The 25,226-nt window shown below is 41.8% G+C and overlaps 1 protein-coding gene across 3 annotated transcripts in view; it reads right to left on the bottom strand.

Annotated features, from left to right (window-relative positions):
* Positions 1-23,753, bottom strand: part of LOC124862729 (histone acetyltransferase p300-like) — a 31,107-nt gene extending 7,354 nt beyond the window's left edge. The window contains exons 1-23 of one of the 3 annotated variants that reach the window (XM_047356805.1): positions 23,279-23,753; positions 19,958-20,523; positions 19,129-19,308; positions 15,777-16,068; positions 15,209-15,322; positions 14,852-15,097; positions 13,540-13,642; positions 13,297-13,425; positions 13,045-13,162; positions 12,757-12,940; positions 11,252-11,329; positions 11,027-11,112; positions 10,699-10,851; positions 10,112-10,618; positions 9,772-10,014; positions 9,480-9,675; positions 8,595-8,713; positions 6,249-6,488; positions 4,264-4,352; positions 3,188-3,298; positions 1,213-1,269; positions 1,009-1,086; positions 602-669 (exon numbers count right to left, since the gene is read on the bottom strand). In XM_047356805.1, the coding sequence (XP_047212761.1) occupies positions 602-669; positions 1,009-1,086; positions 1,213-1,269; positions 3,188-3,298; positions 4,264-4,352; positions 6,249-6,488; positions 8,595-8,713; positions 9,480-9,675; positions 9,772-10,014; positions 10,112-10,618; positions 10,699-10,851; positions 11,027-11,112; positions 11,252-11,329; positions 12,757-12,940; positions 13,045-13,162; positions 13,297-13,425; positions 13,540-13,642; positions 14,852-15,097; positions 15,209-15,322; positions 15,777-16,068; positions 19,129-19,308; positions 19,958-20,523; positions 23,279-23,372 (4,051 nt within the window). In that variant the 5' untranslated portion in view covers positions 23,373-23,753. The remainder of the gene's footprint in view (positions 1-601; positions 670-1,008; positions 1,087-1,212; positions 1,270-3,187; positions 3,299-4,263; positions 4,353-6,248; positions 6,489-8,594; positions 8,714-9,479; positions 9,676-9,771; positions 10,015-10,111; positions 10,619-10,698; positions 10,852-11,026; positions 11,113-11,251; positions 11,330-12,756; positions 12,941-13,044; positions 13,163-13,296; positions 13,426-13,539; positions 13,643-14,851; positions 15,098-15,208; positions 15,323-15,776; positions 16,069-19,128; positions 19,309-19,957; positions 20,524-23,278) is intronic. The other 2 variants (XM_047356806.1, XM_047356807.1) reach the window with 2 other exon arrangements.
* Between the last annotated feature and the right edge of the window lie 1,473 nt (positions 23,754-25,226).

Genomic DNA, 25,226 nt, shown 5'->3' with positions numbered 1-25,226 from the left:
TAACCATATACGGAGGCTACAGTCCTCGAAGCGGCCGTCCCGGGTTCGAGTCCCGGTGACATTTGCCGAATGACTCCCACTCTCTCTACCCCTCTTTCCTGTCTGCCTACTGTCAAAAAATAAAAGTAAATAAAGGCCACTAGTGCCGAAAAAATATCTTTAAAGGGGGGCACACAAATAGGTACCTTAAATAATCACTTTAATATAAATGTACCTAAATCACTTTTTAAATGTTGGACTTTTTATTTAGGTTGATCACAGTTTCTATGAACTTATAATTAGTGATCAATGACCTTCTGTTACTCAGAGGCCTGTTTGGTTCATGCATCTGTAGCGTGACTGGACAAGGACCCAGACTTATCTAGCCACTGAGCACTGTGAGCAAGATGGTAAAGGTGATCAAAAATGTTCCCACTTTACTGGGACTTCAAACTTTGATTTTTTTGAATTTTGTTTAGGGCTTTTTGTATACATTTAACAAGAGGGCCCATATATGTGGCTAGCAGTGAACAGTATGTCTCTGTCAGATTATGATTCATAAAAAAACAAGCGGAACGCGTCAGCATATGAAACAAAAAGCCAAGTCTGGAGCTGCACTTACTTTTGGCTGCATATTTGTTCTCTTTTCGCGTCTTATTGGCCTTTTTCAGGCAGTTGTCACATACAAAGCTGTGAATGGAAAAAACATGAACAGTGATCATCACAGGTTAAGATCAGCTCTTAAATAAATACATTTGGCTTACAGGATCAGTTAATTTCTTCAAACAAGAACACTAAAAAACAGCTCCCATGTTTAACCGACAAACAGACCACCCATGAAGGGAAATTTTACTTCAAGGAATCATGATGGGCTCTGCAGTCTGGTCAGAGCTCAAATGTTGTTTTAAAATTGCACTTTAATATTTCAAAGCCTTTTTCAACAATTTTTAAAGACTTCTGAAGAACACAAATGTACTTTTTTCAAACACACGGTTGAGCAATAGAATATGTGCATGACAGCCTCCTTACCCTGATGGCCATATGGTTTCATTATGCAGAACGCAGATCTGGTGCATTTTACGACCACAGTCGATACATTCCACGAGTCTGAGCAGAGAGAAAACAAGTCAGGAACAATATTCAGACCATCCTGACTGGAGACCCACTGGAAGCCCACACCCTGCTGATTCAAACAATAACGATGGATAGTAAAGAGAGAGGACTCGCACATACAGCTCAGGGTCGAGCGTGTCATTCTTCTTCTTCTGGAACTGCTCTTTGTTGATGGACCTGTGGGAATAAAGGAAACATATGTGATCCTCCGAAGACTGCTGCATAAAACCATTTCTGAAAGTGCTGAAAGCTTAATATTTGCATGTTGATATCCTGATTATTACAGAACACGATTAATTAAAACAGATATCCACAATCTTCAACCCAACATATCCCACTGAGATTTAAGGCTGACGCAAAACAAAGAAATTATTTTAAGAAGCAAAAAACAATGTTAAATCCACTAGACAAATGTAATAAATTAGTAAATAATTTAGTCTATGAACTAGAACTTTCAGCTGCAGCAGAGTGACCTCCTCTGCTGATTTAAATGCTTTAAAGATCACAGCAAGTAACTCATGTAGATTGTTTAGATGTAGATTGGTTTAAAACCGCTTTAGTTGCACAAGTCTGACTGCTTCTTTTCTGAAAAAACTCTCATTAAACCCCTTGGCTCACCTGTCTTTCATTTTCAGATCACAGAACCCAAAAACAGAACTCAATGCTTCAGCGGTTTTATTTGAACAATTATTTCAATCCTTGCTGTTTCCTGCCCATTTAACTGTCGTCTGATACATCACTGCTCTTAGATCTAGAGGTGCTCTGTGAAATTGGCAGCTGACCAGAACCCGGCATTTCTCAGATTGGGTCGGCCTGACTGATGATTGGATGATAACGAATTTAAAAGTCATTCAAAAATAAGTCATAGGAAGGACAAAAAGAGAAAAAGGTACTAAAAGGAAAAGGCTGAACTGAGTGGTGCAAAGCTGCTCTATTTTATCATTAAGCTTTTGACCTCTGGAACATGCTGGAATTGTTTGCAGTCTTCTGGGATTTTTAAAAAGTTAAAGTGGGGGTCCATTTTCAGCCTGGGGAGTAATGAGACCCTCCAAATATGATATTATACTAGGAGTAAAAATACCAAGATTGACAGTGTTTACACAACCTTAAAATGTAAAACATCATGTTTTCGTTTTAAACAGACAACAATCCCTTATGTACCAAAAATAATGTACCGATTGTTAAATATGTTTAGCGTCTATTCAATTTATTCCTAATTTGATTCAGAATAAAATAAACTTCTACATTTAGCAATAGCTTCCAATGCTTATTGTGAAGAATATACCTGTTTGCCATTTATTTTTTATAGAGTGACAAGTACTGCAGGCTGATATTAGCTAAATGAATTCATCTAACATTTTTCCAGTCATACTGATCGCTCAGAGCTTTGTGAGTGTGATGCACCCAAATTGTGCCTTACCTACGGGCACATCGGCATGTAGTAGCAGGCTAGAACCTAACCTACAACTTTCTGATTGTGAGACGACTACTCTTCCCACAGAGCCACGGTCGCCACATTCTGGCTCATTAGCCTGCTAGCCTGCACTCTACTGCTTGACAGATATGCCATCTGCAGCTTGCCAACTGTTGTTTTAAAAACATTAATGGCTTATTTCATTAGAGCTAGGTGGTGCTCCTTTAGTTTTCACACCATGACTGACTGGAAATACTTTGGGTTGCAAAAAAACACAGTTTGTCGTTCCTTTAAGTGAGGGAAACACAGTGGCAATGTTCTTTTGGCCAGCTCAGCAGCAGTGTGCAGCAGCTGCTGGAGAAGGGTAAAACTATACTATGCTTCATACAGGCAGGAAAACTATGATCACTCTTGAAACTTTCACTGGAATGTCACTCAGCGGTTTTTGAAACCAGCCTGCTTACTCTACCTGCATCACAGACTCCACTGACACACCAGCAAATGGCATAGAAACAATAAACGAATTAATGATTCAAATATTACCTGAAAAGTACAGCTCTATTTAATAAAGAAGGTGCACTGTGGACAATTAAAGCTCAAACATAATACTTATACACCACTGCCTAGTAGGACCTTGTAGGTTTTCTACGTGCTGGGTGTTAAGTGTGTGATGGTACTCACGTCTGAGGCTGGGAGGGGTCGTCCCCCAGGGAAACACTGTCACCTTGGATTTCGTTGAAACACTTCTCACAGAAGTGGTACCTGTCAGCAAGAAGCCCATATTTTGGTGAACTACACCGTTCGTCATCAGCACAGCCAATCACAGAGAGGGTGCGAAGAAGCAGCCACCAATCAGGGCAGGGCGGGGCAGGGTAGAACAGGCCGGGGGAGCGAGCACACAAGGAGGGCAAGGTGGGTCGTCGCCAGCAGGTAGCGGCCAATCGTGATGCGCGGATTTTGTGTGGGCGGGCGTGTTTTGAGATTGCGCATTAATTTTGGAGTGGATGATTGGTCACACCAAAGCAGGCCAATGCAGACATCACAAGCGTTAAAAAAAAAGACAGGAAGGAGAGGGGGGAGATGGGGGAGGTCAAAATGAAATATAACAAACAAACAAACAAAAAAAAGACGTGAAATAAGTTGTTACAGGTTGGACACAGACAAAGATGGAGAGACAGAGGGGAAGGGGCAAACAGGAGGTGGAAAACAACCAACAGAGGACAGAGAGCCAAGGCAAAGCAAAGATTAGCATCAGACATCCAGTGGTAAACAACAACAAAAACATTACAGCAACATGAGAGAGCACTAGGAGCCATGGGGCAGCAGGGCAGCGAGGATACAGGGCTCCAAATATGAAAAGGTGAATGAGGGAAAGATAAAGCAACAGCGATCCATCATCCTTTCTGCCCTTTCATAAAGTGGGAGACTTTCTACTGGTGGAGATAACAAACAAACCCTGCTCCCCAAAAGAAAACATGAGCTTTTACCCAAAGGCAGGAGCTAGAGAAGGAAGGAGCCCACTTTATGAATGACATCATGAAAATTAAAACAGTGAACTATGAAGATGGTCATGGTGCCATGGTAAACATATGAAGCCAAAAATCAATCTCTTCTGTGATTGCACTGACTGATGCTACACTGCAGGAAACTTATTTATTATGGAAAAACAAATGCGATAGACTATATGATCCCAGTAGCTTAATTTTTCTCTCAAAAACAAAATGTTCTGAAAGCAAGTTTATGATGTAGGCTCTTACCTGTTCTGGTAACTAAAATAAGAAGCATCACGTTGGATGGTGCATAACTGTTTTCCGTAGCAGCAAAGAGTTTGGGGAGAAAACTCGTACTGCAACAGTGAAGAGAAAGAAAACGCGACAGAAAGGTTACAAAGTGAATAAAAAACGCCTGTCGTACACAACAATTTATACCAGTTAATCTCAGTGATTTCTTATTTAACTTCAACATATCTACATTTTTAACTCAAATCTAAAACAATTTGAATATTGTGAAAAAGTTCAGAAGATTCAACACACAGAGTGAAATATTTTAAGCCTTTATTTGTTGTAGTTTTGATGATTGGGGTTTACAGATAACGGAAACGCAAAATCTAGTGTATCAGAAATTTTGAATATTATGAAGAAGATAAATATTTAAAATGGTCTTACATCTTAATCAGCAAATCAACTCTAAACACCTGCAAAGGTTTCCTGAACCTCTAAATGGTCTCTCGGTCAGGGTCAGTTGGCAACATAATCATAGGGAACACTGGTCACAGAGTGTTATATCCAAGCATATTCATAGAAAGTTAAGTGGAAGGAAAAAGTGTGGTAGGAAAAGGTGCACCAGCAACAGTGATAACTGCAGCATTGAGAATCTTGTCAAGCTAAATCCATCCAAAAATTTGGGGGAGCTTCACAAGGACTGGACTGAGGCTGGAGAACCTTTTCGTGATATTCTAATTTTTTTATTTGTACCGATATATCTGCGAAAAATGCTTTGGTTTCTTACTGAAAACAAGTATTGTTTGACGAACAAAATAATGTGGATGGCTTACAAGTTTTGCTAGCTGTACACATGAAAATAGGCTGCGATTTTTAAAAACGCGCCATGGCTTGCTAGAAGTGCACATTAAAAGTAGGTATCAGTAGTTTAGATTTATCAGAAATGCAAGCGCTAATCATTAATAAATGCCGGGACTTTGATTGGATACTTGGGATTGGATCGGATCCTTTGTAGTAAACAAATAATTGAGCTATTGGTTTTGAATATAACGATAATGCTACTGATTCCAATTCACACATATGTTTGTTGCTCCTTTTTGTGTGGTTACAGTCGACCAAGAGGACCAAATACAATGCTAGCAAGCTGAGCATGAATGCATGGCACTTGATAATAACAGCCTGTCAAATATTGGATCCAAGATCTTGCATTAAAAACTGCAAACCTGCAAAATGATAAAACTTTTCAATCATCATTTTGGCCAACACTAGTCATGTGTTGAGTCAATCTGAGGTACTGGTTCGGGGTTATTAATGAGGCTTTAGTACGGTCATAACAAGCTGTATTACATTAAAAACAAAACAAAAAAAGAAACATCGCTCTTTTAGCGTTCACGGCTTGCAAAACTGTTTTATAAGGCTGTACGTATTATTTTGTTGGGCTAAAGAATCGGTGCTCTGGGTGTTTTTCACTCTTTACAATGACGATCACAGTAAAGAAAAGACTGTTTGTTGCTGCAGCTCCCGGTCTGTCAATGTTATGCAACATTCTCTGCACATGGTGCTCAGATTTAGAGGTGAGCAGAAAGCAGCGGAAACACAAGTAATTCAATTTGATGACATTTGATGCAAAGCACTAAGTTTATGAAGCAGAACAACCTTTTCTCCATGGGTGCGAATAAATGATAAAAATAGTTTTAGTTGAGAACTTTTCAGAACACTGTAACAGCTTTCTTAACAGAGTTAACCTGCATAGGAGCAGCATGTTGAGGCTATAAATATCTGTCGCTGTGAAAAATGTCATTAGTGAGTGAAATGCAGATCATTTAATACTGACTATGCAAGGTATTGATTTTATGGTAGTATCAGACTAGCTCAGCATCAACAAAAACCTGGTCTTAGATGGCTGATCAGGACATCCTCCTATTAAGAAGTCTTTAGAACACCATCCTTTCAAACCTACTTGTGTAGAGGTTCACTTGTTTTTCCCGTAACCCAAACATGAACAAATGGTTCCGATTTACCTTCCTCCCACAGCAGTAGCCCAGGCCCTGCATAACAGGATCGATCTCCGACTCAAACACCTCGGCCAGCTTGGAGCAGTACTTGTAGACCCGCGATGTCTTTCGGTTGTACAGCCAGGCGTTGTTGAACATCAGCCAGATGTCCTCAATGTACTGCCATGGCTCCTCGTACTGTCCCGTGTCCAACTTGCGCTTGATGGTTGAGAGGTCCATGGGGTTTTTGACGATATCGAAGTAGTCCTGGATTGGGATGGTCGTCCACATTAGAGGTCAGGTTGAGAAAAAAGGGTAAAGGAAGAAGATGGAAAAGAGGAGCCAGGCGGTTGGGTCATCGGAGGTCAGGATAAGTTGGTAGATGGAGGGCGACCAGCATCATCAGCATCGTTGACGTCAGGGAATGGAAATGCAGGGAAGCAACAGGACCAGAGTAGAGAGAGAAGAGGGTGCAGGGGGACAATGTTGTTGAGCACTGCAAAGAAGGTTCATGTGCAAACAGAGAGACATGACAACTTCTGCCCTCCAGCTCTCTGCTTTGCACCCAACATTTCAAATCTAAATACCCATCTGCGCTCCACTACCTCATCCAGATGACCGGTCTGATCAGTCAACTGCTGGTAAAAATCTACGTAAAGATGCAAGAGGATTTTACATGATCATGCTGCAGTTGAAGCAGAGCATGTCACTGTCAAATCGCTATCAACTGGTCCTAAACACACAGCTGGATGGATGTGTCCCTGCTAAAATCCGAAAGCAAACAAAATCTGCATGATAGGCAACTGACCAGGGTGCAAAGACATGAAAAACAGAGCAACAGGCAGGTCGGACCTAGGCTTTTAGCTATAATGCCAGCAGCATGAGTGGTAATGAGATGACAGCGGTAAAGCCAACAGTGTTGAGGTGAGGCAAATGCATCAGGGGATGGAAGGTTCTCCAAGCCGTGATCCTGTGTGTGCAGCCTACCCTTCGCACCTCCTCAAAAGGCAGCGCCATTTGATAGAGAAGCAAAGAGGAGGGTGAGGGAAAGAGTGGCATTTCGGGAAATCTAACAACAAAAAAACTAATATGTGCAAGTTTCAAAGAGTGGGGACCATCTCTGTGTCACCATGGCAACAGGAGATATAAAAAGACCCTCATGTCTGAATGGAGCCACTCACACAAACAAACAAACAAGTGATGCATATTAGCAAGAGAGCTAGATAGATTTTATGTCTATAATATTTGAAACATTTTCTCCGTATTTTTTTCTGCAAAATAGATCAACCTCTGTCAGAATGAATTAGGGGGCGGCATCAGAACTGCAATATTTGGGTTGAAATCTGGACATTGACTGGACCGTTCTAACTGAATGTGGCTTGATCTAAACCATTCCACTGTTGGTCCACTATCATGCTAGAAGGTGAACTTCCACCCCAGCCTCAAGAACTTTGCAGCCTCCAGCAAGTTTTCTACCCGTGTTCTCCTGTATTTAGCTCCATCCCAGTAAACTCCCAAGGATCATTAAAGTCATTTGATTTGTTTTTCTGTGTTTGATTTTCTGTATCATTGTAATGTTTTTCCTCACGTGCAGCGCTTTGAGGGCCTTGTTCCTGAAAAGCGCTATATAAATAAACTTGACTTGACTTGAGCGTGGAGGACGTGAACTGTGTGGTCTCGCCGATCTGCTACTTTGGTCTATTTTCGACCGAACTGTTAGCGAAATTCTGTCGCCTTTAATTTAGATGCAGTGAGGGCAGAGTTTTTGAGCCACTCCCACGCCTCCAACCTGAACACTGTTAAATCAATACTGATGAGGAATTGAAATGGAAAGCTAGCAATGGCTTATAAGGATGAAAGGAATAAAAAAAACTTAAGGAAAAGCTTCAAATTAGAAGCAAAAAAAAATTAAAGTGACAAATAAAAGCATCTGGCTCATGAACTGTAGGTTATTTATTAATTATTTCCACTTTATTCTAATCAATTAGAATAAAGCGTGCAGTGAGCTACTAATATAAAGGTTATTCAATTCTTCATATTTGGTAGCCTCTATGAAAGAAATGTTCTTCTGTGTTTGAAATAATAAAAGTTCATGAGAGCCACTGCTTTGACTTGCAAGATTAAACTAAAAACACAAACAAGCAAGCCTATATATGATTTTCTTAACTTTCAGCATGCAATAAAAAAAAAATTAAAAAAAAACAGCAGCAAGAAGACTAAACAAAACTCATTAAAAACTATGGTAACAGTGGGAGGGGAAAAAATATACAAAACAAACAGAAATAAAAAGGTTTGCTTGGATGGAGTTGAAGCAAAATGGCAGCCAGTGCAGTCCCTTACCAGGTTAGTTTTGTTACTAGTTCGAATACGTACGGGTATTCCCAGTAACGGGGGGTCCACCGGCTGGCGGAAGGGAAGGGACTCAGGGTCCTGACGGTATAATGCCTCCAAGGTCGGCATCAAAGCCTGACGCAGCTCCTCCGGCTTAAAGACTGCAGAGAAAAGTGTGAAAGAAAAAAAAATTTATATCAAGACCACTTGAACTAATACGAAGACTCTGGGTTTCAAATTGCCTTTAGAGGCTCCTCTTTCTGCTGTGCTACAGGAGAGCTGGCACCCACAACACACACGATTTAGAAACTACCGAATTAGGGCTTACAGTTACAGTGCTGGCCAAATTTATTGGGACCCATGGTACAGATTTGGAAAATAAATCCTAAAATAAATAATCTTTTTATTAAACCACCCTATTAATTGAGTAAATTAATTCAGTTGGGGTGGGGGTCCAATTTTAGGAAATAATTGTTTCACACTAAACCCACAGGAGTGTTCCTTAAAAGCTCAATCTTGGTAATCTGGATTGTTAGGGGAACCAAAAACAAAGGATGAATGAATAAGTGGAAAAGCACCTCGTTTCCTCGCGGCATCATGAACTCCTTCAAATACCAGGACAATGTAAGTAAAATCCAATGTTCACTGATGTTTTAACAGGATATTAATGCAAACATATGTCCAGGTAACCACAGACATGGTTCATCAGACTCGAAATCAATGCTCCAACGTGATGAAGTATCACAGAAGCCCACATGCTTTCCTGCTGCTAGGGTTGGTAGGTAGGTTTTATTGTTTAGATGCATGTAGAGCCCGATGAGGAAAACATGAAAAGGGTTATGGCTCTTCAGGCTGATCCTCTGGTCGGGTGATGTCTTGTTAGTGCATCCTAAATGCATTAATTTAGACATACTGGGGAGCACTTACTTTTCTTCTTGCTCTGGCTGCTGGCTGAGGAGCTGTTGGTGGCTGATGACCCTGATCCCTCCTCTTCCTCTTTGGGCTCCTTCTTCACCTCTGGCTTCTTGTCTTCGTTTGATGTTGCTGACGAAGACCCAGTAGAAGATGATGTGTCCATGGGCTCAGGTTTACATGCATCTACTGATGCCTTGTCACCCTCAATCTGTGAGGAGGATGTTTTAGTGTGGCAACATCTTTGTTCTTCATTGATGATATACAACATTTTTACTGTACAGAAGATAGGCTTGGGCAATCTTACCTTATCTTCATTCTTCATCTGAGATTGAGCCTTGCACATCTTCCCCTTGCCGTTTTCCTCAGGTTCACCACCTACACCATCTTCCTCTTCCTCCTCTTCCTTTTCTATCTTTGTTTTGATGTTGTCCTGGCTTTGAGCATGGCCCTCCGCAGGAGCGAGCTGGGAATTGTGGTCAGAGCTACTTGTAATTGATGCTGGGGATGGAGCTTGTCCTTCAGCTATCAGGGAAGGCTTAGGGGACGGCTGAGGAACAAGGACAGAGAAGAAGAGAACAGTTTAAAAATGATAAATGCAGCTTTTCTATTCAGGATTACTTGGGTAAAGTAGTGACTGCACTCACTGGGGTGTGTGGCAGCTGCAGTGCATGATCATTCTGCGTTGGGACCAAAGAAGTCTGAGCTGCTGGGGGCTCCGGAGATGCAACACCCCCAAGTGTTTGCTGTGAAAACTGATTGACCTTTTCTGAGTTCGCTGTCGGTCCTGATGGGGCGGGCTGCTGCATTTGCGAGGTTTGTTGTTGTTGCTGCTGATGCTGCTGGGGGTGCTGCGGGGTTGCCACTTGTGGTGTGTTTGGGGTCTGAGGCTGAGGGGTCTGAGAGCGGGGTAGCGTAGGCGGTGTCTGATGTGGCTGAGGCGTTAAGCTACGTGCTGGTGACGGGGAGTTTGTGCGGATGGATGGGCAGTGAGGGAAGGAGGAAGGCTGGGAGGGTGGATGAAAGTTTGGCAGGGGCCCAGGACCGTTGTCGTTAGAAGGACCTAAAGATCCTCCAGAACATGGGACAGAGGAGGTGGACTGTGCTGCAGGGCTGCTGGCGGGGATGGATGGAGGCGTTGACATCTGGTTCTGCTAAAGGGGATCAGACACAAGATGTAGATTTCTGTATTAGAATTCCCAAAAAGAAGCTTAGTATGTGAATAGATACTTACAGAAGGCACCGCAGCCTGGGTTCCTGGCTGGTTCATGCCAACAGGATCAGAACCGAAACCAGGACTGGAGCCAGGAAACTGGCCTGGAGGAAGGTACTGGTTCTGTAGCTGTGTGGCACTGGGTTGACCCATTCGTGTGGCTCCCATACCCATCTGGAAAAAAAACAACAGAGAATACATAAAATTTTTCATTTCAGCTGCAGTTTCTTTCAAAGTCCGGCAGTAAAATAATCCTGCCATCCCCATGTTGCAGATAAAGACTAAATCAATTTCCAAAAATTATTTGCTGTTTTCAACAACTACAAAAATCACAGACGTATAGGCTAACCTGGGTCATTTGAGGATTGATTTGAAGAGGCGGCGTTGACCTCTGGTCCATTGTTTGCATCCCCATCTGAGCAAACTGGGTCATTCCTAAAAGTGCAAAGAGGGAATAAAAAAAAAATCACACAACAGTTTTATGTGATCAACAGACAGCAGTGAACCATGGTGATATGAATTCAATGTAAATTACTACTTATCTGTTTCCAGAATTCAGAGTAAACAGACATACCTGCTGGGTTCTGCATCCTGTTGACCATCTGATTTGGACCAGCAGGTCTGATCATGGACGGATCAGCATGAGGACCATCTGAAAAGGAGAACAAAGTTACGATAGAATGGATGAAAAACAACTTTAGCTTCAGTACGGAACCCAGCACTTTATTCATGATATGCACAGGTGGAGAAATTAGTAAGCACCTCCTGTAAAAATGTACCAAAAGCCTAGGAATAAATTCCTACTTAACTGCAGCAGAATGATCACACACTGAAACGTTTTTAAAACAAACCTTTATTTTAAATATATATTTAGTATATGAGCATATTAAAGTTTTCAGTAGGAAAAAAATTCCTTTCAAACAATTATACTTTTAAAAAAAATCATTGATTAACACACTGCTGTTAATATGTTCTCCAACCGATGTTTGCCAATATGACAGAACGTTATTTTACAAGGGTGGAGCAAACCATAAACCATCCAGAGTTCTGGTCCGCTCTAAAGCGCTCTTCTCTTCAGTTCTCCCCAGAGGTTTTGCCAGACACACCAGGAGAGTTTATAACAGAAAAGCTCAATTATAGGTTATGTTCACACTGCAGGCAAATGAGACCCATATCCGAAATCAGTTTTCAGAGCGTCTCCAGTCTGAACGGTCATCTGACTTTTAAATCATTGTCCTTGCTCCGACTATGCCTTTCTTCATCTTGTTATGATGTGGTCATAATATTGTCGGCTCCTATAGCTTAAAAATGTAATAAAAACACAGACGCTGACATTATTATTTCTTTCATAAACAGTCCGCTGCCGTTTGCATTCTCTTTCTGCGCATGGGGGTCATTTTAGGGTCAGGAACTGTTCAGACTAAAGTCTGGTGGCGGTCGCATTTAATTAGTATTTTGAATGGCCATGCCAAAAAAAAAATAAAAAAACTAAATCTGAATTGAGCATCAAGACCTGAAGTGTGACCGTAGCCTTCGTCTCACCTGACACAAGCAGTTCCATTCAAAGTGATTTTCAGAGATGTATTTAACCTCCCTTACCATTGTCTGTGGTGTGGCCAGTGGTTAAGCAAATGGGCCTATGTGTTACCTATTTCTATATCTAAATAACATAACGTGAAGGATTACTACTTAAACGTTCCCAGAGAGTCTGATCAAATTTAAAATGTAAAATATAAAAAAGCTTCAGCAGCATTTATTTTAATGGGATTGTTAGGGGGACCAATAATTGTGCCACCAGTTTAAAACAATCATTTCTTAACATGTTATTGTTTTCCCCAACTAAATAAATTCGCTCACATTAAAGGTTGGATTATTTTGCTAAATTTTCTCCTGTGTGAAATTATGCTACCCCAGTCAAGTTACTGTAAGGCTTTTTATCACCTTTACCAGAGGTCCCAACAGGGCTTTATATACTGATCAGTGCAATGCTAATGCAGCTTTAAAAGTGCAACCATTACTTTCATGCAAGCAGCATCCAAATTTATAAACACAGAAATAAGGCAGATATTCTTTACTTACTAGGGGGTTGCCCAGGGGGCACTGGGGGCTGGCCAATGCCAGCAGGACCCTGTGGGAGGCCAGAGGAAGGAATGCAGGGCTGGCCGGGCATCATGCCCTGCTTTTGGAGCCGTGTTCTCCTCTTTTCTTCCAGCTCCTTCTGGATTTTGTAGATCTTCTCTGCCAGAAGGTGGTAGTACTCCGCCTGGAGGCAGCAGAGCAGGAGGTGGGAGAAAATTACACAACACGAATAACAAACATCCCATGTTCACGGCACGTATCTTCATCCTCGGTGTGACGGATGCCTACCCTACTGTTCGCCGACTCGTACATGTCTCCCTCTACTTTCCGAGCGTAGGCCACCAAATTCTCCATCCGCCTGTCCTTAAGCGCGGCGGGGTCAGGGGTGGGGAAGATGGCTTGCACTCTGTTCGTACAGAAAACACATTTGAGAACCGATCATTTCTATCGGCATCCGGAGCAGCAGATGACAAGATCCAGATCTATCTGATGCATCATTTCCTGAGCTGCATTTTAAATTACAATACACAACCGACTCACAGCTTGTGGACAAGGTGGTTGCGGAGGTCTTGCGTGATGTCTTCATGCCAAGACTTCCTCATCCCTGCAGCAGAAGGTGGCGTAGCCGTGGGCATGGAGCCCAGGTTCCCCACAACATCATTCATCAAACTGGGGTTGGCAAAGAACCAGACAGCTTAACATTTCAGACAATACTGGGCTAATTTTGAATTTATAACAATGGTGGCTGTATTGATGCAGAGATAAATCTGTAGCAGCTCTTGCCTTTGTGCATTCATGTTGTGCAACACAGCATCTGGCAGCAGCACAGACTGCTGGTTCGGAGGCTGCACCCCAACAGCACCATTGACTCCTATAGAGTTACCACCTGGTAGGAAAAGCACAACAGTCAACCTTTCATTTTGGAAATACTACAAACATGAAACTGAAGTGTTTGCTGCCAAACATTTGACTATTAGGAAGTCATTGACCAGAAGGACATAGAAGGATGCCATTTTCCCTTTCTTTATTTCTTTATTTATGTGTCCAGCCACCACTGAGTTGATTCTTTTCAGAACCACCTTTTGCTGCAATTAGAGCAGTAGGTCTTATTAGGTTTCTCTACCAACTTTACAAATCTTAACACTGAAGTTTCTGCCCATTCATCTTTGCAAAAATAGTTTCAAGATCAGTCAGACTGGATGAGGAGCATATGTAGCAATCTGGGAAACTTGATACAAACCCCCAACTAACTTTTAGGTTCGGACTTTGGGTGGAGCTGAGGTTCACTTTTTCTGCTGAGAAGTGAAACTCAGCTCCGGTCTCTCGCAGCCTCCAACAGATTTCCTACAAGAACCAACCTCCATTTCCAGCCATCGTCCCATCACCTTACAGCTTCAATGCTCCTGCTAAAGAAAAGCACCCCACAGCATTATGCTGCCACCATGTTTCACTGTGAAGATGGTGGGTCCAGGATGATGATCGGTGTTAGCCTTCTGCTACAAATAGCATTTTGCATGTAGGCCAAAAGACACAGTACACAGATGCTCCCACATGAGCTGTGGGTCTGTGGAGCTCCTCCAGAGTTATAGTGCCCGGTTTAGGTGGATATTCATGTCTTGGTAAAAGACTAAACAATGCTTACTGATATCTTGGCATCAGAGGTTAGAATATTGTTTTAGGACTTAGTCCTACTTTAAACTTCACCTCTTTGTCTCGGACCCACCTGTTGTGTTCCTTGGTCTCCAAGATGCTGTTTTTCACGAATGTTGAACTTGGCTGGATTTATACAGAGATTAATTGACACACTAGAAGACTTTATTTACTTGCTGTTTGACCTCTGAACACAGCTAGTTAACCAAGATTTAATTTATTGGTGTGAGATTAAGGTGCCAAGTACAAATGCACACCACGATTTTCAGATTAATGTGTTTAAAAATTATATTCGCTTTACAAACATGCGCTTTCGTTGGTCTCTCATATAAAATTTCAGTAAAATACACAGAAGCGTTTAGCGGTAATAAGGTAATTCATGGGTCTGATAACCTTTAGAATATATATTGCTCTATATGCTGTGAGAATTAGAAACTGAACAAACCCATTAGGTTCAAAGCCCTCATCCTAGGCTGCCCCTGAAGGCCTTGGTTTGGCATGGCGGCCTGTGGCGGCTGCTGCTGCTGCATCTGGTTGCCCTGGTATGTAAGACCTAATGCAGCGTAGGCTCTCTCTATGGAACTTGGGTCAATCTGGTTGGGAGGGTTCAGGCTCGGGGTGCTTGACTGTCCGCCTGCCCCCGCTCCACCTAAAGAGTTCACTAAACTTACAGCTGCACTGTTGACCAGAGCTGCAGAGATATGGGGGAGAGAGAGGAAATGAATATCAGTGATTTTAAACTCATGTTTTGGTTAATCATTACTCAATGAGACCAAGCAGGGTGAGAAGTCGAAACACTCACACTGCTGGTTCTTCTTGTCTCCAGCGTTTTTCAGTGGCAGGCATACAGGACAGTCATGTCTCGTACAATTTTTCCAATGCGAGATGATCTGTCTGGATGAGGCACAGTGTGCAACTGAGGGAAGAGACAAAAACAGAGAAACGTTTGAGAAAAAGGTTAATGCATGAGGAGAAAGAAGAGAGACCCAATGACATTTGTGTAAATGTGACAGAATGAGAGAATGAAATGAATGATGAGACAAGGATAAAAGGCAAAAAACGGAAAAAATGTGTCAAAATGAAAACAGACGAAGTAGAAACTTAAAGTTCTTGTGTGAGTCATTCAGTGCAATAAAACTACGTCCAGATGGAGGCTCAGTGAGAGTGGGAGAAAAGACAAATTGGAGAAGAACTGCCAGCTGAGGACAGGATATCTCATCCAGTAATTAAGGAAAAATTAGGAGCAATCCAGGACGTTTTATAATATAGAAACACAAACATAAACGCAGCTTTACAAACATGCCTGTTGACTATGTTACAACCTGCACAACATGATATCAAAGCAGTTAATATTACTGTATCAGACTCACCCTGGCAGGACTTGCCAGCCTGGCAATGAGTCATGTGGTTTAGCACGTTCTTCATGGTGCGGCAGTGGGGCAGGTTGCACTGCCGCACCTCCCCGTTGGCCTGCTCCCTCCGCTGGCACTTGTGCGCGTGGAGCAAGAGGACAAGTTGCTGCTGGATGAGCTTTCGCTTCTCTGGGTCGGCGGTGGGGGCCGTGGTTCCTGGTCCTATTCCCACAGCGTTCAGTGCAACCTGGGCCCCACCCACCGATGCTGACATGCCGCCAACTGCACCGGCCTGCTGCTGCTGAGTGGCCTATGATAGAGAAACAGATGAGCTTCAAACAGGGACAGTTATTTCTTTGACAACATACGTATATTTGTACGTTCAACACAAAAACACAACCATGTCAACCCTGGTATTAAATGCTGAATGTCTTCAGTAAATAGTTGATGATAAAAGTATTAATTTTCTTTTCTTAAATAAATCTTAATATTACACTAAATTATTTATCATACGTGGAGAGTCCACTTATTTCTATGTACTTTTATTTTGCTATAACCCGCAAGTGATCACAGTAGTGCATCTTTTTATACATTACATCACAATGTCAGCATGTGCAAAATTTAAATCACAAAGGAACTAAAACAAGTCATTATGTCTAAAGTGCTGCGCTTTTAACATATCTGACCACTCAATAGGACCCCTAACGCTGGAGATGGCAACATGAAGCACAAGTGTTTCTTGCCATCACAAAATTCAACAATAATTTTCCATCCCACATTTTCACATAACAATGTAAACCCAAAGCCAAAACCTCAATATTTCAGGTACGTGAGTAGAAGGCCTGCACTTGTCTGCACTTTATCATGTCCGAGGGCACTTTACGCAACAATCAGTCATCCACACATTAACACACTGACAGTGGTAAGCTACTTTGTAGCAACAACTGCCATGAGGCAGACTGACAGAAGTGAGGCTGCCATACAATCAGCACCACCAGGCCCTCTGACCGCCATCCGCATCAATAAAGCAAGGCAAACAACCTATACGGAGATTGGCTAGTTTTGACTGTGTGTGCTGCTGGGAAATGTCAGCCTGAAGCCCCTTGCCCTCTCTTTCTTGCACACCCCAAAAAGGAGGCCATGTGTCTGGTTTGTTATACATTCTGGGGATTTGCCTAAGAGAAGCAGCACATACAGCCCTTCTGACAAGGTAATCAAATCAAAAGTGAAGAGTATCTGCATCAGTCTCTGCTGAAAACACGGTTTGCTTTAGGATTACGAAACAACAGAAATCTTTTTTAAGCAAACCAAACCTAAGAGAGAGGACACACAATTTATGCTACAGCTACTACAGATAGCTTAAACAGGATGTAAACAGAACACTGAGGGAAACTGTAGTTGTGGTTTGTGAGTAAAACGTTAATCAGCAAAGAAAACACTTTCGCCAGCGGTTTATACATTTTGTGCTGTTAGTCTGTATATAATGTCTGTTGATGTATGCAGATCATGTTAAATAAATAACATCTCTCTCCAAATAATCCCCCTACATGTTTAGCAGTGAGCAACAGATTCAGTTGTGGGTTTTTTTCCACTTTGTTTGAACCAAATGGAGCCAAATGCCACGGCATTCCAACTCAATACTACTTTTTGGCAACTAGCTACGTTCTCGACTGCCTTCTGCGTGCCCATTTTCTTCCTTTTAGGTTGTTTTTTTTTTTTTGTTTTACTAATTTCCCGATTTCAACCATGGATAGGAATAAAACTATCATAAACTACAAGCCTGAACACAACCGAAAAGAAAAACCTGTTAAACGTTGTACATAAAAACTCCTGTAACTACTTAAGGATGTAACAGGATCTACAAGAAAATGAATTCCAACTTCATTTTTTTATTAAAGAGAAGTCTGTCTTGTGAAGGACCATCCGGTTACTGGAAACATGTGTTTGTGGAAAATTGAGTGTAAACTAATATTATTGGCCCTGGATATGAATGTGTTTTAAGCTTGATGACATGTACCCATTTTTGGGACTCTTGTTTGGAAGTAAGAAGGGAAAGACTTCTTGGGTCAACAGTGTTGAATATTGAAAACTGCTGGCCGACAACGTTCTTTTACAAAACCATAGAAGCCCCCATCACTTTCAAATTGTTAATGTAGAAGCATTTTAGGAACTGGGCAGAAAAAATAAACCACGGCAGACTTTCCAAGCTACTAATGAGACCAAAGGTAGAACCTGCTTCTCAGATTCTTATTGGTGCTGAACTAAAGGCTGTTTTACAGATTTTTAAGTGTGGGCTGCATTAGACCAGCTGTAGTTCAGGATCTAAAATACTTTCAACCCTATCAAACCTGAACTGGATAAATCTACAAAGACAGGACATTGTTTAAAAATCACTTTAAGATTTATGAAACCTTTATTCTATTTGTGAAAACATAACACAAAGAGTATCTCTATTGCCATTAGGACCACGATGAAATTAACCAAGCATAAAACCCAAAATATATGTTCTGCTCATACCTGGATTACACTATAGTGCAGTTTACTGAAACACAGTTTCTGATTTATGAAATATATATTTTTTATTGTGAAAAAAAAAAAAAAAAAAGGAGGATTACTAGCCTTTCTAAAATTCTTACTAAAACCTCCTTTGGTCTTGTTTTTCAAGGCACAACTGTGTGTATCATCTCTCACTCGCAAGTTGGATTGATTATTAACTCTGTAATAACTATAAAGACTGATGAGACTGATAAGCAATGGTTCAATATAAACAAACCATTTTGCACACATATAAATATGGAATGAGGGAACAAATGGGACAACTGAAAAAGAGATGGTTTTACGTCACTAAAACCAAAGTTTTGATGCATTTAGTAAAATCATGTTGATTTCACAACATCTGACCTGCCAATCACCAGTCAGAGCTGAACAAAGCGAAATTTGCAGATATTAATCAGTCACCAACACAAAGACTACTTTGTTGTTTTTGGTCTGGCTTGCTTTGTAGCAACCCTCCTCTTATAACTAGGCTACGTTCACGCAGCAAGGAAATGCTGCCCAAATCTGATTTTTTTTTTTTGCCCAAATGTGACCCATATTCAACTTTTTCATAACAGTTTGAGCAGCCTGATTCTGTTTTTTTTTTTTTATTCTTAAAAATGATACACTGGTATCCATTTTAATTTTGTGAACAGCGTGCTGCTGTGTGACAACTACATTCTCCTCCTGTGCATGCAGGTTACGAACCGTTCAGACTGAATAGTGTGAACCAAAAAGGGGCAAAATATTGGGCACAAAACCTTATCCAGCCTTAAAGGAGAAAGAGATATCTGTGACAGCCACCTGTACAGAACATAACTAAAACAAATCCTACCATCCCCGGAATGCCTTGACCAGGAGGTGTCTTCTTGTCTATGTTGAACTGGGCAGCCATACTGTTGGGTAGGCCTGTTTTATTCTGAAGTTGTGTGCCCAGCCCCTCTCCAGGCAGCCCCTGGCCAGCAGAATGGCTGTATGGACCACCATAGGACCCCGAGTTGGCCAATAAATTCATCTGGAGAAGGATGGAGAAAAATGAAGGACAAATCTAATGTGAGGGAAAGACAACAAACAACGACTTCTCACTGACCTTTTCTAAAACTAATACATCAACGAAGAATGCAGAGAACTCAACAATATTCCAGGATATATCATTTCCAACTACACGGCAGCCGCAGGAAAACGGCTCCATCGAGCCACTAAACCAAGGTTAACAGAGATGCCTCCATACACGTTTGGAAGAAAATCACAACTGATGTGGTGCGTCGACTAGCAGGGAGGTTAACCATTGATACCACAGAGCAAACTGTGCAACAGCTGTGAGTCCAAGACATGACCACACTCTTCCCTGCACCTGCTGTAAAAAACCCATCCTCAGCAGCACTGTAACACAAACTACAGCTTTTACCTATTGATTTCATGTTGTTAAGAAACAAACATCACTGTCCATTTTAACTGCAACCTTTCATGCACTATCCTTGAGAATAAATCATTTAGATGCTTTAACAGATAAAAAAAAGTTCTACTTGCTTTTTATATTTGTAACTGTAAGAGAACATCTGCTGTATATATTCAAGGGGATAAACTCAAATACATCCAACAAAATAAGTAAAAATAGTTGTCATCTAACTAGTGTTTGGTCTTGCTACTGCAAATGTACCTACTTGTTTCAGGGCACCAGGCTGATGTGGTCTCATTCCCGCTTGAGCCCCAGCTCCCAGGGTCGGACCACCCTGCTGCTGCTGCAAGGTCTCTGCCAAAATGTTACTATTGCTACCCATTCCTGTGTTGCCAGGGTAAACCATTCTGGGCGAGCCATTTACAACCTGTCCCCCCATAAGCCCTTGGTGCTGATGTTGTCCAGTAGTGCCCTTTTGGGCACCCATCATTGCTGTTGCCCTATTTTGCGCTATTCCAACCTGCTGCATTAGCCCAGGTTGCTGCTGCTGTTGGCCCTGATGGTGCATGCCTTGAGGTCCACCGACTGCCCCCATCATTGTCATGGAAGCCCCGGAGGGTGCACTGTTGGAAGCAGGGCCCCCTGGCTGCTGTGGCGCTCCAGCGCGCAACAGTTCAGAAAGTTGTTTGTGTTTCGTTGCCGCATCCTGAACACCTCCTCCGAAACTGGTATGGAACTGGCTAGGATCTCCTCCATTCGTCAGCCCTGGGTCTGAGGAACTGATGAGCTCATCTGGCAGGTCATGCTCCAGGTCAAAGAATGAACCAAAGTCTAAATAAAAAAGGCCAGACATAAACATAGTGCTCCATTCAATTTACTGAAGCTATTTTGAAAACATTCAAGGTTTATGCAACATCACATGACTTAAAAGCCTACAGTGTCCTTGCAAAAGTATTCATACTCCTTGTACTTTCCCATGTTGTCATGTTACAATCACAAATTGCGTTCCATTTTATGTGACAGACCAACATAGTCCATAACTGTAAAGTGAAAGGAAAATTATTCATGGTTCTCGTTTTTTTCTTTCATTTTGTAAAAAGCTAAAAGGTATGTCATCCATTTGTATTCAACGCTCCTGAGACAATACTTTGTAGAACCACATTTGGCTGAATTAACAGCTGCAAGCCTACCAGCTTTGCACACCAGGTGACAGAAGAATTTGCCATTATTCTTTGCAAAATACCTCGTATTACATCATACTGGATGAAGAATATCTGAACATTAATGTTCAAGTTCTGCCACAAATTCTTGATCGACATTCATACACTTTAACAATTCCATAGTATCCCTGGCTGTATGTTTAGGCTCACTGTCCTGCTGAAAGCTCAACTTCCATACCATTCTTGACTCTTTTGCAGCCTCTAACATTTTTCTTTCCTTGCATTGTATTTAGTTCCATTCGTCTTCCTATTAACTCTAATCAGCCTCTCTGCTCCTGCTAAAGAAACAGGGCCCCCACACCATGATACCGCTACCATGTTTTATTACCAGCATAATGAGCACTGTTGGCTTTCCACAATGAATAGTATTTTGCTTGTGGATCAACATTTTTTGGTCTCATCCCTACATAGCTTAAGGCAAACTGCAACTAGAAATTTTTATGGTTTTCTTTTAAACAGTAACTTTCCTCTAGCCACTCATTCAAAATGGACAGATTTGTAGAATGCATGGCCTATAGCCACCCTGTCAACAGATTCTCCCACATGAGCTAGGGATGTCTGCAGCTCCTACAGAGTTACTATGGGGCTCTTGACCACCCATGATAATAATACTGTCCTTCTCCGGTCTGTGAGGTAGACATGGTGAGATGCTGAAAGCTTATAGTATATAAACTAACCCTGCTTTACACTTCTCCAAAACCTAAAGTTCTTCACTAATGTTCTCTGACAGGTTGCTCAGGCCCTAATCATGTATATACGACATAAAAACCCAATAAATACATTGAAGTTTGTCCCTGTTGAATGAGAAAATGTGGAGTTTAAGGGGCATGAATACTTTTGCAAGGCAGTGGAATTGTATGCAGTAGTTTGAGCCTAACCCGACCCAGAATGTTCTCCTGGGTATTAGCTTGTGGTTTGGTGGGTTTTCATACGTTGAGAGCAAACAGTGGGGACATGGTGAGAAGCCACAAAACGTAAACACCACAGCATCAAGGTAGTTCTGTGAAATTATCAAGCAGGTTTAGGGCTTAAGAGCATGGAAATACAGGCAAAACTGATTGCAGCAGGAAGATATTAACAAAAATTAAATAGAAAAATAAATAAGTGTACTGGGACATATTTAAATGACAAACTTGACAAAGACGGTTGCTTTTAGACAGAACACTAGCCACATCTCTGCCTGATCTTTATATGACCGAAAGCACATAGATGATGCAGAGAAGTGAGGAAGTATCAGGTTTGAAATTTTGAGACTGAAAAGGTTCAGAACCAAAAAATAATGAGTGCAACAAAGAGGAACGATGCTACACAGCTTCGTTTATCGTTTGCTATAAATTTACTTGCTGTGGCAGTTAGCCGTCAAGGTGAAATACGTTCAGTTACTATTGTTGGCTACGATTCCTTGTTATTTTATGTAAACTACAAAAAGTGCAGCAGTGCTACCCTGCAGACAATGGAGGGCGAATAGTTAGCTTCGCTATAGCGTATTTGGTTTATTTCAAAGCATTAAAAGACCGTGAATAAATTCAGGGAGATTTTAAAGAAAAATACTTGAAGTAATACATCTAATAAGGATTTTCTGTTCAACCGAATCAAAGTGTTTACAGAAACACCGCTACAACGTCAGCTGGTCAACACCTCTTCGCCCAACTTAATGAAGTGTTGAACAATAGCTAGCTTGACAATACTTGCCTTGAAAACATTAGCATTTGCGTCGGTAATGCAACAAATTCGAAACAAGAAATCTGTTTATAGCTATTAAATGTTTGTTTTCTAGTTTAAATTGTTAAAATAATGAAATGAATGTTAAACTAATGAGCAATTTCTCCACACGGAGTTCAGCTGAGTTGCTCCGGTGGGGGTGTCTTTTAAGCTAGTTAGCTAGCTAACTCGGTTTCAGTTACTAGCTCTAAAAGCTAATTTCCAAATTTTTATTTCCCGTTATGACAAGTTAATATCTCCGAAAACTCGGTTTTACTGTATATTCACCCGTATGTGTTTACTTTGATAACTTTTAAAGTAGCAAAGCAAGTTTAAGCGAAGTGGGTGTCTCGACTCGTCCATTGTTTGGAGGAGGATCTTTTTAGTTGCGGCTAGTTAGCCTGTTGAGGCTAACGCATCAAAACAGAAGTGCTGGAAAGTAGCTCCTGCTGCGTTACTACAAATAAAATCAAACTTAAGCGATCATAGCGCTCAGACTGGCACTTTTCTCTCCAAGTAATGACTATATTCACGTTCAGAAGCGTCATTTAACAAGCAAAAGTTACTGTGCAACTCTATAGCAACTTGACACTCTGATCAAGTAAGTTTTAAAGCACCAATCTCTAAACTAGTTCATGTTGGAGTAATGCATCAAATATATTTACCATTTCCATCACTGGTGGACACAGACAGAGCTGGAGAAGCCAGCTTGGGCCTCTTGGCTGAAGGCGGGCCAGACTCCAGGACATTATCGGCCATATTTTTGACGAAATAAAAAAAGGAGCTGTATATCCACGCAGGGCCGATGTATTCCCTTTATTTCCGCCTTCTTACTCCCTTTAAGAAATGTTTCAGATCGTTCCCCCACCGCTTGGGGGACGGTAGGGGGAGAGGACGGCGATGTTAAGCACTTTCTCAGTCCTCCTGAGTTTGTAGTACCTCTCTGGTAGATATCAGTCCCCCCTTCCCTGTCGGGGATTTTGTTTCTTCGGAGATTTCAACAAGAGGCGGTGGGAAGGTGGAGTCGTCGGGCGACTGACAACCTTATGACATAAAAACTGTCCCAAGATCCGTCTTCCGAGGTCCAATCAACTCGGTCTTCCATAGTATACTGATCAAAATCCTCTGTTTTTGTCCCAGATCTTAAAGTCTGCTGGGGAGATGATGCGTTTTGGCACAAAAATCACCAGTTTCCAAAGAGGAAAACTTCAGATTGTTGTTTCATGGAACAGTTTCGATATCCTGTAGAGATTTACTAGTCCTGTCTTATTGCTGTCTTATCACCGACTTCTTTAATTTTCCACGGCAAAAAGGCAACAAGCAGTAGTATGAATGCAAGTGTTGGCAATGCTGCAACACAACTCAACTAGCTTGACAGTGATGTAAAAGGTAGTATAACTGGTTTGAGCTGAGATCCATCAACTCAGATGAAAAAAAAGTCCACAACATGAAGACCTATGTTCACATACGTGACTTTTTTGCATGTGCATGCTAACTTATATGTGCACTTAGTGTTGAACCGTCCAAAAGGCACTGAAGAACAGACTGAGATTGCAAATCTGGTTGATGCAACCCCGTTCGCCAGTTATCTGTTGCAAAACAGACCCTTATAATACGAATTTTGCTGCCAGTTTGCACGCAGTGTTTTGGCTCGTAGATCTACTTCTCGGATCACAGCGCTAATTGCCAATCAACAGAGCAGTTGGATTGATCTAATTAAGTTAGATTTATTTTTATTATTTTTAGTAGGCGATGATCAAACTGGTTACTTATCTCATGCTCCCTGCAGAGGTTCCTCCTCTAGTTCCTGCTTGTTTCAAACACAACTGAGATCTCGGATGATGAAAAATGTTATCAATAGTGTCACTTTTTCAATGCTTTAAAAAGATTTTGCAATGCACGGACAAAAAGCAGTAACAGCGCTTAGGCGAAATGTGATTTAAAGAAAATAATATGGCTATTTCGAAAGCGGAATGCTTCAAATCGGCACAGTAATTTTAACAAATCCCCCTAAAATCATCTCATTGACTCTTTGTGGTGGTGAAAGCCCCCCCCCCCACCCCCCTCGTGTTGGTCCTGGCAATATAACCCCCTTCTCTTCTCTTTAAACCCGTCTTTCCTTCCACCTCTCCCTTCTGCCCGGCAGCAATTTATTTATATAATTGTCTATGCGGACTCGTTCCTTCCTCCGCTGCGGACACATAATGATTTTTCATGGTGGTATTCTCTTCTTATCGCAGGTTTTTTCCTCGTATTGTGCAGCCCTCCTCCCCCTCTCCTCCCCGTCGCTGCTCCGCAAAACACCCCCTTCCTTGAATTTTTCAGAGTATTTCTTTCTCTTGCATGCATCAATATATTTATATATGTATAAATATATAGCTACATGACACCTAGACGGCTTTCCCTCCACTGACGTTTAGCCTCCTTCCCTGCTGCTCTCCCTTCCACCGGACAGGATTTGGTTACTGTGCCTCTTCCCCCTTGCGGTTCCCGGAGCGGCTGCCGTCGGCGACCCGGGTCGCTCCTTTTTCTATCGGTGATCTCCTGTTTCTGACGGTCTGTCCGCCAAACAAAATGGCGGCTTGTTGTTTCTACTCCTCTGATACGGGGGGA

Source organism: Girardinichthys multiradiatus, chromosome X (assembly GCF_021462225.1).
Source record: "Girardinichthys multiradiatus isolate DD_20200921_A chromosome X, DD_fGirMul_XY1, whole genome shotgun sequence".
Lineage (NCBI taxonomy): Eukaryota > Metazoa > Chordata > Actinopteri > Cyprinodontiformes > Goodeidae > Girardinichthys > Girardinichthys multiradiatus.
The sequence above is the reverse complement of the archived record's forward strand: the minus strand, read 5'-3'. Positions and strand labels throughout refer to the sequence as shown.